The sequence below is a fragment of the Gobius niger genome, assembly GCF_951799975.1.
Source record: "Gobius niger genome assembly, chromosome: 4".
NCBI lineage: Eukaryota > Metazoa > Chordata > Actinopteri > Gobiiformes > Gobiidae > Gobius > Gobius niger.
Genome location: NC_136855.1, coordinates 23,315,999 through 23,338,190, shown reverse-complemented (window position 1 = coordinate 23,338,190; position 22,192 = coordinate 23,315,999). Strand labels below are relative to the sequence as shown.

Here is a 22,192-nt window from a genome sequence, read left to right as displayed (position 1 = left end):
CTCCTATAGGTTAAACTGGCAAGGGTTTATTTGCATTGGGCAGCACTGTACATTATGCATCAATTGTCAATGCATTACAAAGTCATAATTCTAGTGAGTGCACTTTAAAGTGACTATTTAGCATCACTTATTCAAGGTTTGAAAAACATACCGTATTGATTGTATGTAGATTGATTAAAAATTACACATATATTAGACATTGTGATACAGGAAATAATAACATTTCTATAACTGATGAACTGGGCTTGGCTAAATTCACACTGTCTTAAATAACATTGGAGTTTGTGTACACTTGTTATTACTCTAATGCTGCACTGATCATGTACAGTAGGTTAGTACAATGAATGGCAGAGTCGGGGACATCACATCAGTGTCATGTTTAATAGCACGCTAATAGAACAATAACACACGGGCAGTATTTGCCCTGTTAGCCGCTAGTCTATTTTATTAGAATACTCTTTCATAGGACGTGATTAAAACCCGGCAGCTCTGACGTAAGCCAGATTGTCTGCGTTATCTCCTCCTCTTCCTCTAGCGGCCAGCTCCGCCCTAAAAGACACCCCCTCCCATCAAATAACCCTGACCATCAAGCGATAGCAGCGGACAACCCACCCCCCAACAACCCCCTCGGAGCGGAGAGAGGGGACGGAGCGCCGAGACATACGGAGAAAAACGCCGTTGTTTTTGCCCTCAATCCGGGCCTAATGCTGTAGCGAGCAGCGGCGGAGGGAGCGCGAAGGAGAGCCAACGCAGTGATTGAGAGTGGCGAGGGACAGGGCGGACCAAGAGGATATTGCTCATTCGCCGTGAAACATGGGATGTACACTGAGCGCCGAGGAGCGCGCTGCTCTGGACAGGAGCAAAGCCATCGAAAAAAACCTTAAAGAAGACGGAATGGTTGCGGCCAAGGACGTGAAACTGCTTCTACTCGGTAAGAATCAGGGCGTTTTTGGGACATGGGGCTGCTGCTGCTGCGGCTCCCTGCGCCCGATAGTGGGACTGCATGGGGCGGAGGTGCTCTCCATGGTACTGATTTATCTCAACACCGGCTATCTGCATTTTTTACAGGCGGTGGAGAGTCCGGCAAAAGTACCATTGTCAAACAAATGAAGTAAGTGTGTTTTCCCTCTGCTTTTTAAACCGATTGGTCGTGTGAAGAGCAAAAGGCCCGATCCCCTCCCCTTGTTATCTGAGCTAAGGCAGGTTGAGCCGCCATGTTTCCAGAGGCCGTAGCCCCAGAGGAGTGCCGCCGGTGACTCTAGCACCTCCTGGAGTCGCCTTTACCATGTCCTTGGCTTATTGCCAGGTCTGATTTATTGTAAAATCAAACCTTCATAAAGTCTCAGCACCGCAGACGCAGACAATCAGGACGTCCCGTTGCTATGGGAACATATTTTAGATGAAAGGTTTTTAGGCAGCTAACTTTAATGGACTGCTGCCATAGCAACAGTTCTAGCTCTCAGCTTTTAAGTGGCGTTAATGTCTTGTATATATTTCTATGGTCTTGTGAGCCAAACTTTCCACACACGCTGTCGCAATACGTTGATCAGAAATAACACTGGCCAGACGTAGAGTTCAAGTGTTGTTCTGCACCGGCGCTGTAGTTACTGTGAATTTAATTATGTTCGGCTCATGTACAGCGTGAAACTATAATAGGCCTCAGCGGTGCGTCCCAGGGCGCTGTTCACTGGCCGGTGCTGAAGTGTAGCTAACGAGGGCTGCACTTAACTACAGTGTTGGCTTGTAGTAGTGACTGACTGGCACTACGTTGGTGTTGTCCTCTGTTCGTGCATGAATTACAGAGAGGTCACTACTGCTCCATTAGTGAATACCTCCTTTTAATCTTTATGGCTTTAAGTGCCAGATATCGCCGACAGTACTTTGCCGATAAAGCGGATTTACGGAGAAATATGGCATCTAAACCCGCATCTGAACCTTCCGTCTATCTAAGCTAAATCACTCTTTAGGGTTTTAAAGCACAGTAGTTGCCTGTAACCCTCTTAGCAAAGTTTCCTGGCGGTCCAGTCCGAAAAGGCCCTGACCATTGTACTTTGATACTTTGTCCTGTTTGCTAACGCTGCTATCTGCTTACTATATTTGACCCTTACCTTCCTGGTAATGCAGTGTCCTCTGTTCCTCCCAGCATCATATCTGCTTCCTCCTCTTGCTTTCACCTCTTTAGCCTCTTTGCTTTCCAGTGATACAGGGCCATGCACTCAGTGTAGTCAAGCTTTAGCCTTTGTATCACACTGCCAGTCAGATCTCTGTGATTTATCCAGTTTCAGTGGGTTGCGTGGGCTTTTTGGGCCTAGTAGAAGAAACAGTTGTTTGAAAGCTGTCATCTTAATTGACCGGTTTGCTGAGATAAATTGTAATTTAACAGGTCCAATAAGTTTTAACCATCTAATATATATATATATATATATATATATATATATATATATATATATATATATATATATATATATATATATATATAGATAGATAGATAGATAGATAGATAGATAGATAGATAGATAGATAGATAGATAGATAGATAGATAGATAGATATAGATAGGCCGATAAAAAACTTAATGTGTACTACAAATAATTACAGCTGTTAAAATTAAAGACTATTCTGAAGTGTGTCGCATTCTACAAATATTTTAGTAAATATAGGGAGCATATCTGTGAATATAAAACCATTCCAATTAAATTCTCGACAAATACAGATCTCAACAAAGAAAGTCCAACTTTGCAAAAATATTATGTAAAAGGATGTAATTCCTGAAAGATATTAATCCTTCATTTCATAATTTCATTTCATATGATGTTTGGATTAAGGTATGGTTCACATCTGGCATGACATTGTGAATCCTCTGTGTCAGGACTAATGTGATGAATGTGAAAGCTATAGTTATTGCAAACAAAAAACCTTTTGCTACAGTGAGATCACTGCTCACAAGCCAAGACACTATTCATTGGACTATATATTTGTTGCACTGAGTGAAGCTGTAGGGCACTGTATTATCGGTAATTGGAGTATGGTGTAATAGATTTGCTATGACTTTTTCACTGGTACTTTGTGTAAAACATTATAAATATCACATTACAGTCCTGCTACGGATATTGAGATCACTTTATGTACATTTTCTCCCAGTCTGACTGGTTTAATGAAGACCAGGATAATACACTGGTCAGAAACATATGGAGAAGCGCCGTTTTATTCTCTTAACTCACTCTTCTCTTTGTGCTAATACATTAAATGTGTGTTTGCAGGATTATCCATGAAGATGGCTTTTCAGGGGATGATGTGAAGCAGTATAAGCCTGTGGTCTACAGCAACACTATTCAGAGCTTGGCTGCTATCCTTCGAGCCATGGACTCTTTGGGCATCGAGTTTGGTGACAAAGACAGAAAAGTTAGTCATGGTCTTATTGAACAAGGTCAATTATTTTGACCACTTAATCATTGCATTATTGTAACTTTTTTCTAATGTGGGACCTTTAGGCTGATGCAAAGTTAGTGTGTGATGTTGTCAGTCGGATGGAAGACACAGAGCCATACTCTGCAGAGCTTCTGACTGCCATGAAGCGTGTGTGGTCAGATGCTGGAACACAGGAGTGCTTTAACCGTGCTCGGGAATACCAGCTCAATGATTCAGCCCAATAGTGAGTTAAATTAAAGGAAAGGATTCATAACTTTATTGCACTGTCTCCAATCTGTCATCTCTTGATTTGTTGTTTAGCTATTTGGATAGTTTAGACAGAATTGGTGCAGCAGATTATCAGCCCACAGAGCAGGACATCCTGAGAACCAGAGTGAAGACCACTGGAATTGTGGAAACCCACTTCACATTCAAAAACTTACATTTCAGGTATATCTTAAAGAGAAGCCTTTACCCTTTTAAATGTATTTGCTCCTACTAACTTTAATTTTTACGCTCAAGGCTGTTTGATGTGGGAGGCCAAAGGTCAGAAAGAAAGAAGTGGATCCACTGCTTTGAAGATGTGACAGCGATTATCTTTTGTGTGGCTCTGAGTGGTTATGACCAAGTCCTTCATGAAGATGAGACAACAGTAAGTTTCAATACTTTTATGTTTGATTGTGAATAACTTAGATACATATTGCCAAATATTGCTAATCTTCATCACACCTAAAACACCCTAAAATACTTGACTTGTTCTTTGTGTAACTTTGACTACTATACCTATTTGTGCCTTTCTAGAATCGCATGCACGAATCGCTGATGCTTTTTGACTCAATCTGCAACAACAAGTTCTTCATTGACACGTCCATCATCCTCTTCCTTAACAAAAAAGATCTGTTTGGTGAGAAGATTAAAAAATCTCCGCTCACAATTTGCTTTCCAGAATACACAGGTGAGTGCAGTTTGTTGGAGTAAACTGGTGCACTGACAGACGGAGCCTGATTTCTATGTTGATCTTTTTACAGGTGCTAATACTTATGATGATGCTACAGCATATATACAGGTTCAGTTTGAGAGTAAAAACCGCTCTCCCAACAAGGAGATCTATTGTCACCTGACCTGTGCCACAGACACGGGGAACATCCAGGTAGTGTTTGATGCCGTCACTGACATCATTATTGCAAATAACCTGAGAGGATGTGGCTTGTATTGAGGCCTGGCCAAGCACAGAGGTTGTCATGGAGAGTATGAGGAGTTGAGGATACACATGAATAGATATGTCTACACGTCCAAATGGGCCCAAAGAGCTGCCATCAGACGCCACTCTGGATTTCTTTATATTTTGTTCTCCTTTCTGATCATCTCTTCATCTCAACTGCAAAACGTTTTCGGCCGATTGGTTTTGTAATCTGATGTTTGTGTAAACATATAAAGTTAGAAAATTCAGCATCAGGGCTATATCCATCTTATTTGAAGCAAAGGATAGAGGGATTAGAGAATGAGCAAGATCGTAATAATTTGTGGATATACATCCTGGTGCTGTGTGTATGAACATAGATTGTTTAAGTCGCATTCAGGGTCGCAGTTTGGAAAGGAAAACATTATTTTATATTTGACAAGGCACAAAAGTTCCTTATTCTACAGACTCACGAGTATGTAGCCTACAGGCCTCTTGCTTTCTCTGATATTTCAAAAACTGACATAAGAAGAAAGAATTCTTAACATAATGGTGCCATATATGGGTGCCAGTCATCTGAGAAATACTGATTCAGAATTGGTAACATTAACCATAAACCAACTCAAATGCATATTATGTTTTTAAATGTATTAAATTGTTAATTTATTTAAGCCTCATGCCCAACATGCCTCCTCCTACCTCCTAAAAGTCCTGTGCCACTTATGTCAGGTCATACAAATCTAGTGTACACCAGTACCCATCTATAAAGTCAGAAGGTTCAAAGCATCGACCTCTATGGCAGTTTGTTCTCTGTGGTGCTTAACACTTACCCCTATGTGAATCTGTTTAGAATTAGATGACTGCACCGGGAGAACAAAATAATTTGAGCAGCCTCTCAGGGGACTTTCCCCTCATGAGAAAACAGGGACCGAACATCCCCATGTGCAACACTTCTCTTGCCACAGAGAAAGGGCACGGCTCTCCATTTTCATCTGTGCACCCAGATGTTCATCTTCCGGTCCTTTTTCATATATTCTTCCCTTTCACATCTTGGTCTATACTCTTTCTCCATTACCACCTTAAAAGCACCAGACTGTATATATGATATTACTATTATGATTATTATACCAGATTTTTTTTTTTACTGTGAATGTTTTTTGTGCTGCATCCCATCCTATTCTGTAGTTTATTGGTTGCTCTCATGTGGAATGTTTGTGCTGAGCCAATCGAATGTTGTGTTTACATTAAAGCCACACTTTTCCTTACTACACCGGTGTTTATCATTTCATTTTATATATTAGATATGTCTATTCATGTCCAGCCCTGTTTATATAACTTCAGGCATGACATGCTTTGTGTACAAAATAGGTTGGGTTAAATAAGGAAATTAGGCTACAATTATGAGAGTGAACCACTGTTAACGCTTCAGTGCATCGACAGCTTTGTTTTCATAGTCAGGAAAATGGCATGAACAATGAGATCTAGGTTTACTGCAAAAAGACTGCACTCCATAAAATCCAGTGGATGGCAGGGATCAGCAGCATCACAGCGCAGCTCAATTTATTAGGTTAAAAGTGTTCCATCATCGTAGACAAGGAGCTATTCGTATATTGAATGACTCTGCTACATCAGCTGTCTGACCTGTTTCTGTCAGTTTAATGGGAATGAAGTTCATTACTGTTTCGCCGACAGTCACAGCTACTCCAAAGTGTCCTCATTTCTCACCAGAGTTACAGGTTAAAAGGCTGCTATTCAGAGTGACAAAATTACAGAACCATCTTGTTTAATTACACTTTTACATTAATCCTATATTATACAAAAGTAAATATAACCAAGTGACAACATAATATGCACAATCTGAAAGAGCAAATGTATTATCATGTGTTTGCGCAGATTTCAAAATGAAAATATCATATACTTGTGTGACCAGAGGCTACAATGCTCAATTTACCAGCTACAGCCGCAGCCTCTTAATGTCTTCACTTCTAAAGTCTATCCGCAGAGCAAGGACCTGCCGAACCTCAGCTGGTGTCAGTCTCCAAGTGAGAGGGCCAGAGTTAGGACCCCAGTAGTCTAAGATCTCCGTTACCTGGTTTTGAATGAACAAACAAGCATTTAGCATATAGCTTTATTGAGGCTTGAGTATGTGCAATAATGAACTTTACCCGCTCCAAATTGAGAATGGTGGCCATCTGAGTGAGGCGAGCAAACTTGTCTCTGATGGTCCAAGTGGTCACCGTCGTGAGGTAGGCCACAAGAGACCGGAGCTCTTTATCAAACTGCAAACCTCCAAGCTACAAGGTAATGTATTAAACAATTATTTTTAAATATATCAACACGCATCATGCTTAACCCCATGTCATTACCAAGAGCTTTATCTAAATGGTATTTGGTCTGCAGCAAAGAAAAAGGTTCATGCTGCCACCTTGTGGCGTGAACATCCTTACAAGCTTACCCGGCTAAATGAGCACTTGAGGACAGTCTTCTCCAGTTCAATAGATATCAGGCTTGTCATAAGGCTTGTCAGGGTGTCATAAATAATAGGTGAGAGGGCCACCTAGTGGGAGAGGTATAGTAAGGATATATACCAAACGTACAGTTATCAATCTTTAAACAGATGTAGAGTCTTTGTACCTTAAACTCACACATGAGCTGTTCCAGGTTAACAATAAGTTGCTGGACCCAGGGATCATTGGCTTCATAATCATTAAACTCCTCCTGTTATAATAAGTTCAGTCTTAGCTTCTCGTGTACATCTTCTAGACAAATATACTGCTGTGAATGTTACCTCTTCAATATTGTGTGAAATGGACAAAAAGCAGCTGATCCATGGTTTGACCTGAGGTTTTATAGCAGTTGTGTTCAGCTCAGTCAGACCTTCCTAAAAGACAAAGTAATGTTAATTTCATTTTTTACTGTCAACATACATGTATGATTGACTGCTCAGTGAAAAAAATAAAAATAAATACCTGTAAAAGATCTTTAAACTTGGTGGATGTGTTGACAAGATCTGACAAACAACTTTCAGTCTTGGCTTGTTCAACAGAGCCGGTGCTTTGGGTGAACACCTTGGCACAGTCATTCTGCAAGAAATAAACCCTCTTAGTTGTACAATTAAAAAGACAATAAAAGCAGAGGAATAATAAACCCCAATACATCAAAAGTACCTCGAGGTTCCTTTTTAAAGTAGTGATATTCTCACTACACACTTCAACATTATTCAAAGTCACCTGAGGCAAAACAGAAAAATATATAAATTAAAGGATTTACAGCTAGAGGGCCAAAAAAGGTACACTATTGGTTTTGGCTCATAAAGTTAATGCTGCTGGTATAGAAGGTTCTGGAAGTTATTGCAGCATCTTTACCAAAAATGCAGCCTTGGCATTTTCAGTGCTCTCAATACCCAGTGTATTGAACTTTCCCTGCTGCAAGCTGCTCTGCATCAGGCTGACAGCGCTACTGACTCCACGTTGGATGTCTTGAAGTGTAGTCGCTGGAAACCCTTGTCGCAATTTATTGTACAATACTTCCCTGCGGAACAAAACATAATTAGAAGATTCCATTAGATTTCATTTTACAAACAGATACAGTGGTTTTAGAAGGAGTTCATGCCCCTCTATGTTGAAGCCTCAACGTATTATTATAAAAGCTCAACGTATTATTCAGTTCTGTAAAAGTATCGCCTCAGGGTTATGTAGAGGCTGTACCTTTTATATCATGGGCAATAAACGGAATTCACCAACAACTTAAAACAAAAACAGCACAGCCCAACAGAAATGATCTTTTTTCTCATTCATTTCATTTCATTTATATATTTCCATTTTGTTTTAAGATTGTAGGGATTTTTTTTTTTTTCAACCAAGCAGAAATACATTTATTGCAGTACCGGATATATGTTGTACCTGAAGTCTGACTCCAGCACAGAGTTAGCATGGTTGATCATGGCGCACAAACAGTCAATACTTGAGCTGGACAATGCTCTACTAATACACTTCTTCACAATGTAAAAACAGTCATCCACCATGCTGGAAGTCAGCTGGCCTTTCTCATATGTATCCATGGTAACAGCCTGTAGATGAAGGTAATTGTATCAACAAAATGACTTATGAACAAATCTTTCATCTGTATTTTTGCCCCCACTTGAAATAAAATGTATAAATACCTTGTTCACAGATTCCCTCATATAGTATTCTTCCATTGGTATGTAGTAGCCAATAAGTTCTTGCATTGTTCTGCTCAGTTGACAGTGTTTAAGGAGCTTCTCCACACTCTGCTGATGCTCTTCAAAAACAAAGCAAATACAAAGTTTTAATCTTTGTGTTCCTAACATGTGGCATAAAATAAAATAAAACTTATGAAGTAATTCTAATACCCTTTGTGGTGCTCTGGATGTCTCCAACTTCAAAATCTGCAAGAATACGACGCCGTAAAAACCTGAGATAAAGTTCTGCCCTGGCGTTCATCACTGTTACTTCTGTCAGGACCGGATCCAGCTCCCTGAAGATAAAAGGGTCATTTTCTGTCATGCAACAGTAGCAAACAATGTATTTTAAAATGAACAGCAGCAAATACGAAAGTACTGACAAAACACCTAAGAGAGGGACATTATTAGTGTGTACACACCTGGGCTCAGTTCTTTCACCTGGGACAGTTTTCATCATGCTGTTTTGGACAATCTGAAACTAGAACGTAAATAGATTTAATGCTCGGCAGGGAATATATAACAATAAAATTCTTACCTTATTGTGATATCCTCTTTGTTGAATAAACTTGTCAACTATTTTCTGAGCTTGTTTGTCACACTCCACCTGCAGGTGAGTTATTAAAGTGTACAGATGTCCAGGGCCATAGTAGGTTTCAACTATTGGTTGGTGAGTCTCAATAACTCGTGCAATTCCTGTCAAAGACACCAATCTTTATATTAGTGTCTGCGGAGGCTAAACAACCAAACAATACATATAGATTAAATATTCTCACCTTCTAGCAAAAGTGTCAGAGTGTCTGCAAATATTAGTGGGGCTCTTTTATCACCAACATCTCCCCCTGTGGCTAAAATCAGGTTCTCTTCTGCTTTAGCAGCAAGCTGTGGTGTAAGGAGAGTTGCTCTTGAATTGAATTTAATAACTATAGTCACAACAATAATTACCGCAATATTCAGGACAAAATAATTTACATTAAAATTGTTTGTTACAAACCTGCGTGCAGAGATACAGTCCAAATCGTGCAAGACCCTGCTGATGGAGGCCTAAGAGGGGGAAGATTTTGAAAAATCTTTCGACCTGTGCTAGATCGACAGCAGCAACGGCTTCATCCAGTTTCTCAGAAACAATGACCTTCAACTTTTGCTCTGCGTCTTGAAGCATAACCAGACTGGCATCCACTGCACTGCCTAATAAATAACAATATATTAAATTGCAGAAAGAAATTACTACAGTATGCATCCACTCAGTTTCATACTTTCTTCCCCTTGCCGACTCAGTTCAATTACAGATTGGTCCAGAGAAAGGTATCTGTGAATGTGCGCCGCAGCCTGTTCATAATCTTCATTACGAAGGGCTGTCTGAACACCATCTGTACAAAACTTTAGGTCCAAGATGTCATCGGCCCGCTGGATCACATTATACAACTGTGTCTAAAAAGAGCATAAGCATAACAGATACACAAGTTAACTACTAAAGAGACACAGTTTGTAATTAATTTGATAAAATGTGGTACACGTGTATTTTTACTCTTTTTAAATGTATGCCGGTCATATAATAAAAACAATACACATGCCTTTGCCAAGTCGAGCTGTCTCACTTTATGGCTGACGTTTTCGGCCAAGCTACATGTAAAAGTGATCATGCCTGACAGTTGACTGGCATCTCCCTCAATTAGCTGCAGCTTGGGCCTAAATAGAAAGCAATAACACAGACGAAGGTGACAGTTTGCAGGTAATTCTAAAAGTATTTTTTTGCAGCACGAAGAGTGAAACTGATGATTCATACCCCATCCTCTGTAAAGCAAGCATCTTTGTATGAATGGTGCTCTCCTGTGCCACCAATCTTTGCAGTTCAGCTTCCACTTCTTTCTATAGGAGGAAAAAACATACATACCGTTCAATAAATATAAAATAGTTTGATTAGTGGACATTTATTGTGCGAGTGACATACTAAACCAACACATGACTAGATGTGGCCAAGAGCTATAGAGTAGAACAGTGTACTGCACATTATCCTACATTCCTACAATATGCAAACATATCACAAAAACTGTATTGTTGTATAAAAAATGTGTACGTTGTCAAATCGCCTTTATGTTTTGCAGCAGCATTTCCCGGAAGTTGTTCACAGCAGCGCTAACTACACTGACAATGAAAAAACAGGGCCTTTAATACACTTACCTCTTCAGAACAAAGCTGTTGATAAACGTTTTCTAAATCCTCTAGTTCTGTAAGAGCTGATATTGTCTCCATACTGACAGAGCCGGAGTCGCATCTCTTCGCAGCTACGGCCGAGCTGCTTTCCGCCATCTTTCATCCCACACACCGGACACGTCACTAAACGCTTCACGTTTTCCCCGGGATTTGTCTTCTAGGCTTTCCCCCCCCTTATATAATCGTTTATAAAATTGTAATCCATCCATGAAAGAAATGAAAAAGTGTCAGTGTGTTAAGATGTTGGCCTGTTGGTGTAGACACTGCATTGATAATTACACTATAATCAAATTATTAATAAAACAACACCATGACATAAACTGTATTTATTAAAAGGTTACAAATTTTAAGCAAAAAAAACAAAAAAAAACAAAAGTTTAAATTATAATAGACAAGAATAATAATGCTTCTTGCTGACACTATATAAATCAAAAATTCTCTTGACAATTAAAAAACCTTTGCCAAAAAGACACTGAACATTCATTTAGCACAGCACTTATAATAGGTATGTCTGATACCCATTAAAAGTGCTGTACACAATAGTTGTAAGTTTTATTTTCATGAAAGGTCTAGGGGCACAATGTAGGTTATTCAAACTACAATTGGCCAAGCATGTCAATGTGAGGCTATTATGCACGTTAGTATGCAAACAGCAACCATCTGCTGTAAAAAATGTTGAACAGAATACAATTTAGGGGCATTAAGTAATTACAGTAAGTGTGCTCAACTATGTGTCTTAGCAATTAAATTAACAGATGCAATCCAGTGGATACACTTTTCTCACACTTCAATAATATAGCTTTGAAGACATAAATAACATGAAATATAAATTAAACACATTTATAAACGACAAAAAAGCAAGTTAAAAATCTGAAACATATTCATTTACTAATCTGCTAACTGCAATTAAAAAAAATCCCAGCCCAGGTAAACCAAAAGGAAGCAACTAATCTAATATGCAAATGAACATTTAAAACCCATTTGTAAAGAAGTCATTTATATATATTCTTTTACTCTTCTCCACATAGCTTATTTGAAAACGTCAGGGTTTTTCTGTGATAAATTATTTATCATGGCACATTGATACTAATTCAAGTAGAACCAGTTATCACCAACTTATTAGGCACCAGGTATGTTTATTGACCGCTGTCAACCAAAAATATTAATCAGTGTGATTTGAGGACAGTTTGTGCTAGTTTTAAGAATCACTGTGAACCCTGATCCATCACTGTCGATCACTGAACTCACAATTGTAAAATTGAGCCTGTGATGTGTAGTGTACATCTACTTAACAGTTATCATTACAAGCGCCAACACGCTCCATAATCATAAAAAATGATAGAGTAGAAAGTATGATGTGTAAACTATATAAAAAATACATTCAGGGCCATGGCCAGTGTAGTAGACGCTGTTAAAGTAATCTAAATCTTATTTCTCTGCAGAGCTTCACACAGATTGTGGTTGGGGTCTGGCTCTTCCCTCATGATATCTACACTCGCCCATTCGCCGCTGGTGCTTGACCGTTTAATTGCCTCCACCACTGTCTGCACATAAAGGCCATCCTCAAATGTTGGTGCCATGGCGACTGGCTCATGGGCCCATGACCTGCGTTCCTCATGTGCCTGAAAGGACAGTCTCAGGGCCTTCACCATCGAGCTCAACCCCTGCATCTGAGGCATAGGCATCGATTTCACCTCTGGTCCACTCCATCCATTGTCCCCAAGCAAAAGCTCCTCATTTTTTCCATTTTGCTGGCCGTAAAGCTCTGTTCCTTTTGCAATTAACCTCCCGGCTGATCCAACTACCATGACCTCATGCACAAATGACCCTGGCATGTTAAAGTTTAACGTTACAGTGCAACAGACACCACCAGAGCTGGACCTTTTCCCACTCATCAACATTTGGAAAAAGCAAAAATCATCACTTGTGACTCGACGAATGCCTCTGATGGAATTGTTCTGTTGAACAAAAGTCCTCAGCAGACCATGCACACGATGGGCTCTGGCTCCAGTTAAAAAACTTAACAGGTCAATAATGGCTGAGCCAACAGTGTGTAGACCACCTCCACCCATTAGCTCTTCACATGTCCAGCCATACGACTCATCCAAAAGGCTGGGTCCATACACCCTGACATCACACACCTGCACCTCTCCAACATATCCCTCAAGCAGCAGCTTGTGCATCGCAACAAATGCTGGAAGAAAACGTAGTGTATTCCCCATTGTGCTGAGGAGCTGAGGGTAATACCGGGCAGCAGTTACCATCTTGAATGAATCAACAGCAGTCGCTGCTTTTTCACAGACCACATTTTTTCCTATACCTGTGGACAAAAAAAAACACAGTTAAAACAAAAAACTGTTAATGTTATGTTAATAATCATATTTTCTTTTTTTGTCTTTGGTTAGATTAAGTGTTATTATTAACACACAAAGTGTTTTATTATCAGTATGTTAAACAGAGACTACCATAGATCAGTGGTTCTCAAACATTTCACACCACAGCACCACCACATAATATTGACCTTCCAAGTACCAACAGGCCTAGATCGTGATCAAATCAGGGCTGAACTGGGTCTAAAAAAAGACCTAAATTGGAATAAATTATGTATAATAAGGGTGTAAGCCATGTCAAAACCTGTAAAAACATTCAACTTAAATACACCAGAGAAGCATAATAGAAATAACTCTAAAACTGCAGATGAGATGACCCCCAAGTGTCGCTTGAAGAATCCAAAGTATAACCAGTGGTGCATGTACCAGTTTAAGAACCACTGGCATCAATGATATAACTGTTTAAACACTGCAGGTTGATGTGATAAAATGCCACAAATGGTAAAATAAATGGTAAATGGTCTATATAGCACCTTTCTACCTGCTTTAAACACTCAAAGCGCTTTACATCAAGGAGCCACTCACCCATTCACTCAGTCTCTCACATTCATACACCAATGTACCCAGACACTGGACACAAGGTGGGTGAAGTGTCTTGCCCAAGGACACAACGACAGTGTGCACCTGCACAGTGTACATTCCTGGCCAAGGGACTTATTCTTGATGTGTCCAAGTCATAATACAGGGAAAATCACAAACTCAAAAATCTTGGTTGTAAATACATAGTTTAGCAGTTCTCAAGGGTGTGATACGCATCCATTTTTAGCAGGGAAACTCTCAGGAAGTTGCAAACTAAAACAGGAAACCTACATCATCATGCAGGAATCCTCTGGGCCATACCGTCTTTGCTATACCCGATTCCGTCAGACCTCGGAAGCTAAGCAGGGAAGGGCCTGGTCAGTACTTGGATGAGAGACCGTTTGGGAACTCCAGGAAGCCTGAGTAAATGTAGTGAGTGAAGGAGTGGTTGGTGGTGGTCGGAGGGGTCGGAGGGGTCGAAGGCGCAAAGGGCAGCTGTGGCTACAATAGTAGCTTACCACCACAGAGTATGGTGTGAATGAATAATGCACGCAATTGTAAAGCAACTTTGAGCATCTGGAAAAGCGCTATATAAGACTAATGCATCATTATTATGATTATTATGATTATTATGATTATATTTACAAAGTATACAAAGTAAACTGGATGTACAGGTTTTTGCAGGCTAAAGTTTTGTGTGCATCAAAAACGACAACAACCAAAGTGACAACATAAACTCTTACCTAGTGCTTTTACTGCAATCTGCCTTGTCATCGAGGGTGGAATATAGATACAAACAAGGTCAACCTCTTGATGCAACAAGACATCATCAGATCGACTGGTGTGAAATGGAATATTAAGCTCTTCTGCTAAACAGCTTGCTTCCTCTTCACTTTGTCCCCACAGAGCATGGACTTCAAACCCCTCTGATTTCAACAATGGGACAAGCACTCTGGCTGTGGTCCCAGTCCCAAAAACACCAACCCCGGGCAGCATAGTGGCACTTTAGGGGAGTATAATTATAAACATTATTGCCCTGTTTCAAGTAGAAGCACTTCCCTGGATATTTTTCAGTGTAAACCTGCAAAATAAAACAAGAAAGAGAGTTGGTCAAAGAAAGCTTTCATGACAAAACCTAACAAACATAACAATCTAGTAAGCAGCTGCAACTCCAACCAAATGTGATTTGAGGAAACAGGTAGGGCGAGGTCAAAACCAGACTGTTTATTTAATACGACACAACAATTGCAATATACTGTAGCGTACCAATGATCCCAATGTTTTATAATATTTATATTGATCCACAGTGTTATAGATTGAACACAAGCGAGTACAACATTTTGAATACTTGGTGGCTAACTAGTTTGACAAAGAAACAAATGAATCTCGAACTATTCATAGTACCGATTTTTCTCATTCGTGTTTTCTTAAATAAATTATTGAGTCATACAGAAGGCATTTGTAGCCAGATCAGACAAACTACATTGTTATTATTGCTGTGTTGGATCTTGGTTTTAACTCTATACACAGCTAGCATTGTTATATGTGGGCGTGCTAGTCTCCAGATAAAGAGAAAAGATTGCACATAAAATAATACTGTCTATTTTAAAACTTGTCAAGACATCGTGTTGTTTACGACAACAATTGATTTCAGCTCTCAGTGAAGTTTCTAAATACACATAGCTAGCATGCCCATCAGCTAACATTAGCAGGATAACACCCCGGAACTGAGACAAAAAATTATAATAATTCTCGCTAAACTACATGGAATTGAAATAAAAGTTCCCAGATATTTCTGTAAACCATTACAAAGCCACCACGATAATATTTAAGGAAAAGCTTTGTGTTTGGTACCTCCAGTGTTCTTCATCCACAGACCACAGCGTTGGTCGGTCTGACTGAGGCGCTGCCGTGTTGTTGCTAATGGTAACTTCAACGGCACTGGGACAGCTGGGTGTGGGGCTCCGGTTCAGCCAGAGGGGGGAGCTCGGAGCTGCCAACACAATTAAAGTGTATTTTATATATGCCCCCCCCGTCTCTGTACTTAAATTAAAGTACACCTGTGAGGCTCATATTTCACACGTATTTTAATGTGAAGTCAAAGTTTAGTGCTAGGTCTTTAGCGAGTTTGGTCATTCAGCATTTTTATTTATTTTGTTATTTTGTTATTCCGAGTCCTGGTGCATTTTGTGTATTGTACTCATAGACTGTAAAAATAATAATAATAATTTGTATGATGTAATTTGTTTGGGGTTTGATTCATGTTTGACCGTCTGACCAGAAGGGGGCGCTCGCAGCTGTAGTGACCGGGATAAGGCTTCGCAAAGGATTGTGGGAGTTTTAGTTTCTAAGAGGAGGACAGTGCAGCGACGACAACAAAACCAGAATTTTCCAGCGAGAATAAAGATTCGCTCTCGTATGTAGCGCATATTAAATTTACGTTGTGTAATGAATGCTGTAAATTAAGCAAATCTGCACTACGTTAAATAGAAAATGAACTGGAGGCCGTTAGTTTTGTCGGAAGTGCAGTTTCGCCTGTAGGCCGCTAAGATTGATATATTGTATAGTTGCAATAACAAAAACAGTGGCAACATTGATGAATAATTGTTCGCTATTAACAGAAGCCTTGTATTTTCAGACCTGGGGTGCAAGTAAATATGCCCGGGTTCACGTGCTGTGTGCCTGGCTGCTATAACAATTCACATCGCGACCGGGAGCTGCGCTTCTACACGTTTCCGAAAGACACCGCGCTCAGGGAGCAGTGGCTGAGGAACATCTCCAGGGCCGGGGTCAGCGGGTGTTTCAGTACCTTTCAGCCCACCACAGGACACCGGGTGTGCAGTGTACACTTTGCAGGCGGGAGAAAAACCTACACGATACGAGTGCCATCACTATTTCCTTTGAGAGGCGTTAATGAGAGGAGGAACAGGCGGGGAAGAGGGAAGAAAGTGTCTGCCCCTTCGCCTGCTCCTGTGCCCACTCCTGCGTCAGCCACTACCGCCACCTCAGGGATTGTGATTAGCAATTTGAGTGTACCAGAAGGAACAGAGGGGACTGCTGGTGGTGAGGCTAATAACGATGATATCACTGTGGTGCAGATCGGCCAAAACGGAGAGTATTTAGGCACAGCGAGACTTCCAGTTCAAACAGAAGGAACTTGTTACACAGCAGCACCCATAGATGTTGATGCACCAATAGACGAGTCAAAGACTGAAACCAGTGCAGTAGTTATCCAACCCACAGTGCAGTATGTGAGTGTGACCAGCAGCCCGCTGGACCATTCCTATTCATTGACCACTGGGACTACATCCATGGAGCTGCTGCGCAAACTGAATGAACAACGGGACATCATTGCACTGATGGAGGTCAAGATGAAGGAGATGAAAGCAACTATCCGGCAGCTGCGCGTGACAGAAGCAAAATTGCAGGAGGAGGTCAGAGAGAGAGACAGGCTCCTCATTGGCCTTGGTGGCACCAACTCTACGGTTGTAAACAGCACCAATTCACGGAAGAAAGTCTGAGAGTAACTGACTGTATATTGTACGTCCAGATGTGAGTTGTAATGTCTGAAGCAAAACTAAAGACTGTCACTAAGCTGAGAGTTTGAAGGCAGTGAGTTTGATGTGATAAACAATTGTATTTTGTAGCAAAATCCAAACGGCGACTTTTTCTTAATTATAATTATTAAAGAGATGTTGTGTTTGTTTTCAGTCAATACCAATGTTTCAAAGACTGCATTTTTCTACCATTTGACACTGGCTTTTTGAGCTAAATCATAACATCTCAGAAGAAAAATAACAACATTATGAAGAATTTGTATGAATTTCTCAAGTTTGGCTGTAAAAAATAGTGGTAGCAAGTCTAGTTTAACAGAAACGGTGCTGCATAACTTTCCTCTCAAAACACATTCTGATCCATACACTGAAGTTCTGAATTTTTTTTTAACATTTGATGTTTTTCTGAAAAGGTATAGACTGATTTTTCATTTTTTATAGAAAATAAAGGAACAGTAATAATCTGGAAATCGGAATCTGAACTAACTGAAACCTTTGTCTGGATTATTTATTAAAGATTGTATTTATGGTGCATATAGAATTCTCTGAAAGAGTTTCAAAGATAAAGTAAATTGCTTTTTAGATGCATTAATGAAATAATTGTTGCATATTATAGTTACCGGTGTGTTTTTAGAAAGAAGATTTCATCTCTGCTTTCTGCGGTGTGGATACTCAGAATGTGAAAAATTTGAATCATAAGCTTTTCCCAAGTAAAAAGGTTTAAAGTTAAGTATTTTTGATGTGGTCTCTGTCATATTTTGTTGTTGCTCACTATTGACATATTTACAACATTAGCAATTGTATATCTGCACAAAAGGAAACTGAATATTAGATATGTTTATGTTCTATCTTTACATGCAGATAACAGGTTATTTCACCTGAATGTGCACAATTATTGAAGCGATGTTATGTTACTTATGTTTTGAAATAGTGAACAAAAAAACAAAACTTTTCATCATACATTACTACTTCACTGGTATAAAACTATGATTAGTGCTGCAAGCATCAGTCATAATTAGAAAAAAACAAAAAACGTATTACTGATTACATTTGCAAAAAATCCCATTCTCTCTCAAGGCAGTGATTCTAAATCCTAAAGAAAAAAATGTCACAACTCCTTTGGTGCACATTTAATGTATCATTTATATTAACAGGAGATGACATCAGGCCAAGTGAGACAGATGAATGAATGAAAGAAAGACTATTGGCAGATTTAATCTCATCCCAACAGAGTTACATCATACTTTAATCCAGGGCTGTCAATCAGACCTTCTGTGGCTACAACCATCTTTTCTCTGGGGCATTAAAACAGCTTGTCCCATCATTTAAAAAAAAAAAAACGAAGAAGAAAACTAACTCTTTTTCCTCCTCCGGGGCTGGTTTAATGTATTTCCTGTGATCTGCTGTAGCCACTGCTCCAGTTTGAGGTGACTGCCCCGAGTGCTCCAACGACCACAGGCACCACTAATGCCTTCACCCTCCTGATCTTCTCCAGCTCTTCTTCTCTGAGCCCCTGGTATTTCTCCAGGTTTTCGTGTTCCTTTTTCCTGATGTTGCAGTCACTTCGTATTGCTATGTCAACCACCTCTGCTTTGTACGATGCTGCTCAAGCTTACATTGACCACCATAACCAAGTGGCTGGCATAGTGTACAGGAACATCTGGGGCTACCTCCAAAGGTAGTAGAGGATGGCCGAGTAAAGATCCTGTGGGGCTTCCAGATAAAGAAGGACAGAATGATGATGATGAACCCACCGCCTATTGCTTTGTCCATCACCACAATGTCCGGTGATTGCAACATCATGAAAAAGGAACATGAGAAACTAGAGAAAGACCAGGGAAGAGCTGGAGAAAGCCTGGAGGGTGTGTGTGTATATATGTAAAATATGCCGTTATATAATATATATAATATATATATATAAAACTGTGCTGCATCCTCTATGTTATTGATTCACAGACTGATATTTACCCAGTTAATGGTGGCTTTAAGCTGCAGATTAACAATAGGCTACAATTCCTCTGTATACAAATGTGATGCGGGTCTTACACTAATGCACAGCGTGAGCCATCTGGGGAAAGACATGGGATTTTGTGGCTCAGAAAAACACAAGTGAAATATTGTAAGGCAGATACTGATATCTAAACTATCTGTACATGCTGCAATCAGAGGTATGAAAATCACATCATTATTTCAGCCTCACAAGAGTTTTCATTCTCATGGGCCACCCAAAAAGAGCTCCCACCGGGACATTAGCATCTGCCAACAAACAAATGATAAAATAATGACGAAGTGAAACATTTTTCATTTTGCTGCTCTTGTTGTGACCATTATCAGTCTATCACTAAAGAGTGTTGGATGGACAATAAGCATTATCTATAAGTGATTTGTCTTTCAAATGTTCCAAATACAATACACCGGAAATGAGAACACACTAATCCAGTGTGCTGTGATGTTGTCATCAGTCTGCTGCACACAGCCCTGTGTCACGCTCCTCCCCACACACACACACACACACACACACACACACACACACACACACACACACACACACACACACACACACACACACACACACACACACACACACACACACACACTACACACACGTGCACGCAGCATCAGGGCAGCATCAAACCTTTTCTCAGTTAATCCAGTTGGATTGTCCTGGGCAATGGCGCACTTTATCACCTATGAATATTTCAGAATGAATGAGCAATAAGACCATTTTTAAGGAGTAAATTCTGAGACTGTTGCAGAACTTTCAGAGGCCTCCGGTTCAGAGGTGGGACGGAGCTTGGAGGACACTGCTGAGCCACAAGATGAGGTCCCATCGCAACACCTCGAGGAAGATGCTGCCAACACTTGCACTTTTTCTCAGTAAGAATTTTACACTATAACAGTTTTACTATATGACTGTTGATTAACTTGAGGGTTAGTGTTTAATGTTAGGTTTAGTAAATATAGGCATTTATACAATACATGAATTCCACTCATGTAAATGCATTACATGTCATAATCTGCACATTACTTCACACCGTTTTTGCATTTCAATTATAAAGTTCAAAACCGTGCAAAACACCGTTTTTAACACAAAGTGCCAACCACTGCCAAGCAATATGGTCCAACGGCACCTGGCCTCACTAATACTCCTGTGGCGGGATGGGCATAAATCTCTATATCCCAGCACCGAAATCATGCGTAAAGCTCTCCCAGAGGGACTAGGGATTTATTGCAGTTCGTTGGATGCTTTTATTTCGACGTGAACTCCACAGCTGTCATGGAGGGATCTAAACACTCTTCAAATTGCACCCTTAAAATACCCATCAGCATCTCCTTCAAGAAACAAGAAAGAAACAAAAAATATGCAAATAAAAAGATAAACTCATTATTTCGCTCACATGTTATTACAGTAAAATGATGTCTGTTGGTTAGGCTTTGACCCACATTGCTGAAAGTTTTACTGAAACACTGATCAGCATAATTCTCAAAGCTTGAAATGGTGTGAAAATAGCAAATGTGAAGAAAATGCTTCATATTGATTCTAAACACTTGACTGCAGACTTATTGAGTACTATCGGAACATTCCCCCAACCCCCCTCTTCTGTTCTTGACAGTTTCACTCCCCTTGAGTTTGGGAGCTGCGATTCCTCCTTCCTGTGGTTCTATTTACAAACGTTTCGCTCAGTGTTTATTGAGGCTTGGAGACAGTTTGGTGGAAAATCAGCCTGACCAGAATACACAGGACATTGATGCAATCTGCAGGTTAGTGAAACCATTAAGCTGTAGGAAATAGTATATAATGTGCATAAAGATAGAGCATCTAGTGTGTAACTCCATTTAAGTGGACATATCATGACTTTTTTGAGCTTTAAACCATGTCATAGCATTAGAAAAAAAAGGGTTGTTATAGCATTGTTCCCTCGACAAACACATACCTGGAGAAGTATTTCACTCGATTTCGCTACATTCGCTTTAGCTGTTTGTTCTTCTACACTGTCCACACTTTGTTTAGTACTTCCTTGCCTACAATTGCGTCATTGTTAAAACTCAAAACATTTTTAAAGCCCATAATCCAACATTATGGTGGTTCTGAGCCGTTTTGCACTGAAGCTGTAAACCATGCCATTAATCGAAACTGAAAGGTATTTTTAAGTCAATTATTCCTACAACTGCCAGCAGGGGGAGCCCTAGTCAGGGTCTTCTCAAACTCTAGCTACTGTATTTTATTATCACTATCTAATTCTGACAGACATAATTTCAAATGATAACATGTATATTATCAAAGATGTTTTTAAGTCTGTCTTTAGCCCCATAAGCATGATATGTCCACTTTAAGTTTTGAATATTACGTGACTTTTAACTATATTTTTTTCAATAATAATACATGGTAACATGCACTACTTTCAAAGGTCCTGGAATGAATTCCATGTTTGTGCCAATGCTGCCCTTGCTGGATGCCCAGGAGAGACAGCAGCAGTGTGGGAGTCTCTGAGAAAGGAGTCGAGGAAGACAGAGTTTTCAGGAAACCTCTATGAAATGTGTGCCAGTCGCACTACGCTTGCCCCTACAACTGTGCCTGCAGCCCAGAGTCCTCCCACCTCCGACCAGACCAACCAAGAGACACTAAAAGGGAAGACATACAAAGATGAACCCACTTTTAGCACACTGTTTCTCCCAGTCTGCAGCACAATGATAGCCCTTCTTAATGTATAGCTATAGTCCAAACG

General features: G+C 40.0%; 5 protein-coding genes across 5 annotated transcripts; 3 read left to right on the top strand and 2 right to left on the bottom strand.

Moving 5' to 3' along the window:
* The first annotated feature begins 534 nt into the window (after positions 1-534).
* Positions 535-5,855, top strand: gnao1b (guanine nucleotide binding protein (G protein), alpha activating activity polypeptide O, b). The gene is made up of 8 exons (XM_079554870.1): positions 535-931; positions 1,069-1,111; positions 3,260-3,401; positions 3,491-3,651; positions 3,729-3,857; positions 3,930-4,059; positions 4,209-4,362; positions 4,436-5,855. Exons 1-8 carry the CDS (start codon positions 814-816, stop codon positions 4,621-4,623), a joined length of 1,065 nt encoding a protein of 354 aa, XP_079410996.1. The 5' UTR covers positions 535-813; the 3' UTR covers positions 4,624-5,855.
* Positions 5,856-5,979: 124 nt separating this feature from the next.
* cog4 (component of oligomeric golgi complex 4) lies at positions 5,980-11,109 on the bottom strand. Its single transcript, XM_079555171.1, has 19 exons — positions 10,970-11,109; positions 10,575-10,657; positions 10,357-10,477; positions 10,045-10,213; positions 9,783-9,976; positions 9,565-9,670; positions 9,327-9,484; positions 9,211-9,269; positions 8,960-9,084; positions 8,750-8,868; positions 8,490-8,656; positions 7,953-8,118; positions 7,755-7,817; positions 7,557-7,670; positions 7,376-7,468; positions 7,222-7,305; positions 7,043-7,144; positions 6,753-6,881; positions 5,980-6,676 (listed from the first exon to the last, which is right to left on the bottom strand). Exons 1-19 carry the CDS (start codon positions 11,096-11,098, stop codon positions 6,542-6,544), a joined length of 2,316 nt encoding a protein of 771 aa, XP_079411297.1. The 5' UTR covers positions 11,099-11,109; the 3' UTR covers positions 5,980-6,541.
* A 431-nt stretch (positions 11,110-11,540) lies between these two features.
* Positions 11,541-15,845, bottom strand: gfod2 (glucose-fructose oxidoreductase domain containing 2). Its single transcript, XM_079555205.1, has 3 exons — positions 15,766-15,845; positions 14,655-14,992; positions 11,541-13,322 (listed from the first exon to the last, which is right to left on the bottom strand). Exons 2-3 carry the CDS (start codon positions 14,905-14,907, stop codon positions 12,424-12,426), a joined length of 1,152 nt encoding a protein of 383 aa, XP_079411331.1. The 5' UTR covers positions 14,908-14,992; positions 15,766-15,845; the 3' UTR covers positions 11,541-12,423.
* Positions 15,846-16,203: 358 nt separating this feature from the next.
* thap11 (THAP domain containing 11) lies at positions 16,204-17,782 on the top strand. The gene is made up of 2 exons (XM_079555858.1): positions 16,204-16,327; positions 16,550-17,782. The coding sequence occupies exon 2, from the start codon at positions 16,569-16,571 to the stop codon at positions 17,430-17,432; it is 864 nt and encodes a 287-aa protein (XP_079411984.1). The 5' UTR covers positions 16,204-16,327; positions 16,550-16,568; the 3' UTR covers positions 17,433-17,782.
* Positions 17,783-20,257: 2,475 nt separating this feature from the next.
* Positions 20,258-22,178, top strand: nrn1lb (neuritin 1-like b; the record flags this gene model as incomplete). Its single annotated transcript, XM_079554502.1, has 3 exons — positions 20,258-20,342; positions 21,080-21,227; positions 21,875-22,178. Exons 1-3 carry the CDS (start codon positions 20,285-20,287, stop codon positions 22,176-22,178), a joined length of 510 nt encoding a protein of 169 aa, XP_079410628.1. The 5' UTR covers positions 20,258-20,284.
* Between the last annotated feature and the right edge of the window lie 14 nt (positions 22,179-22,192).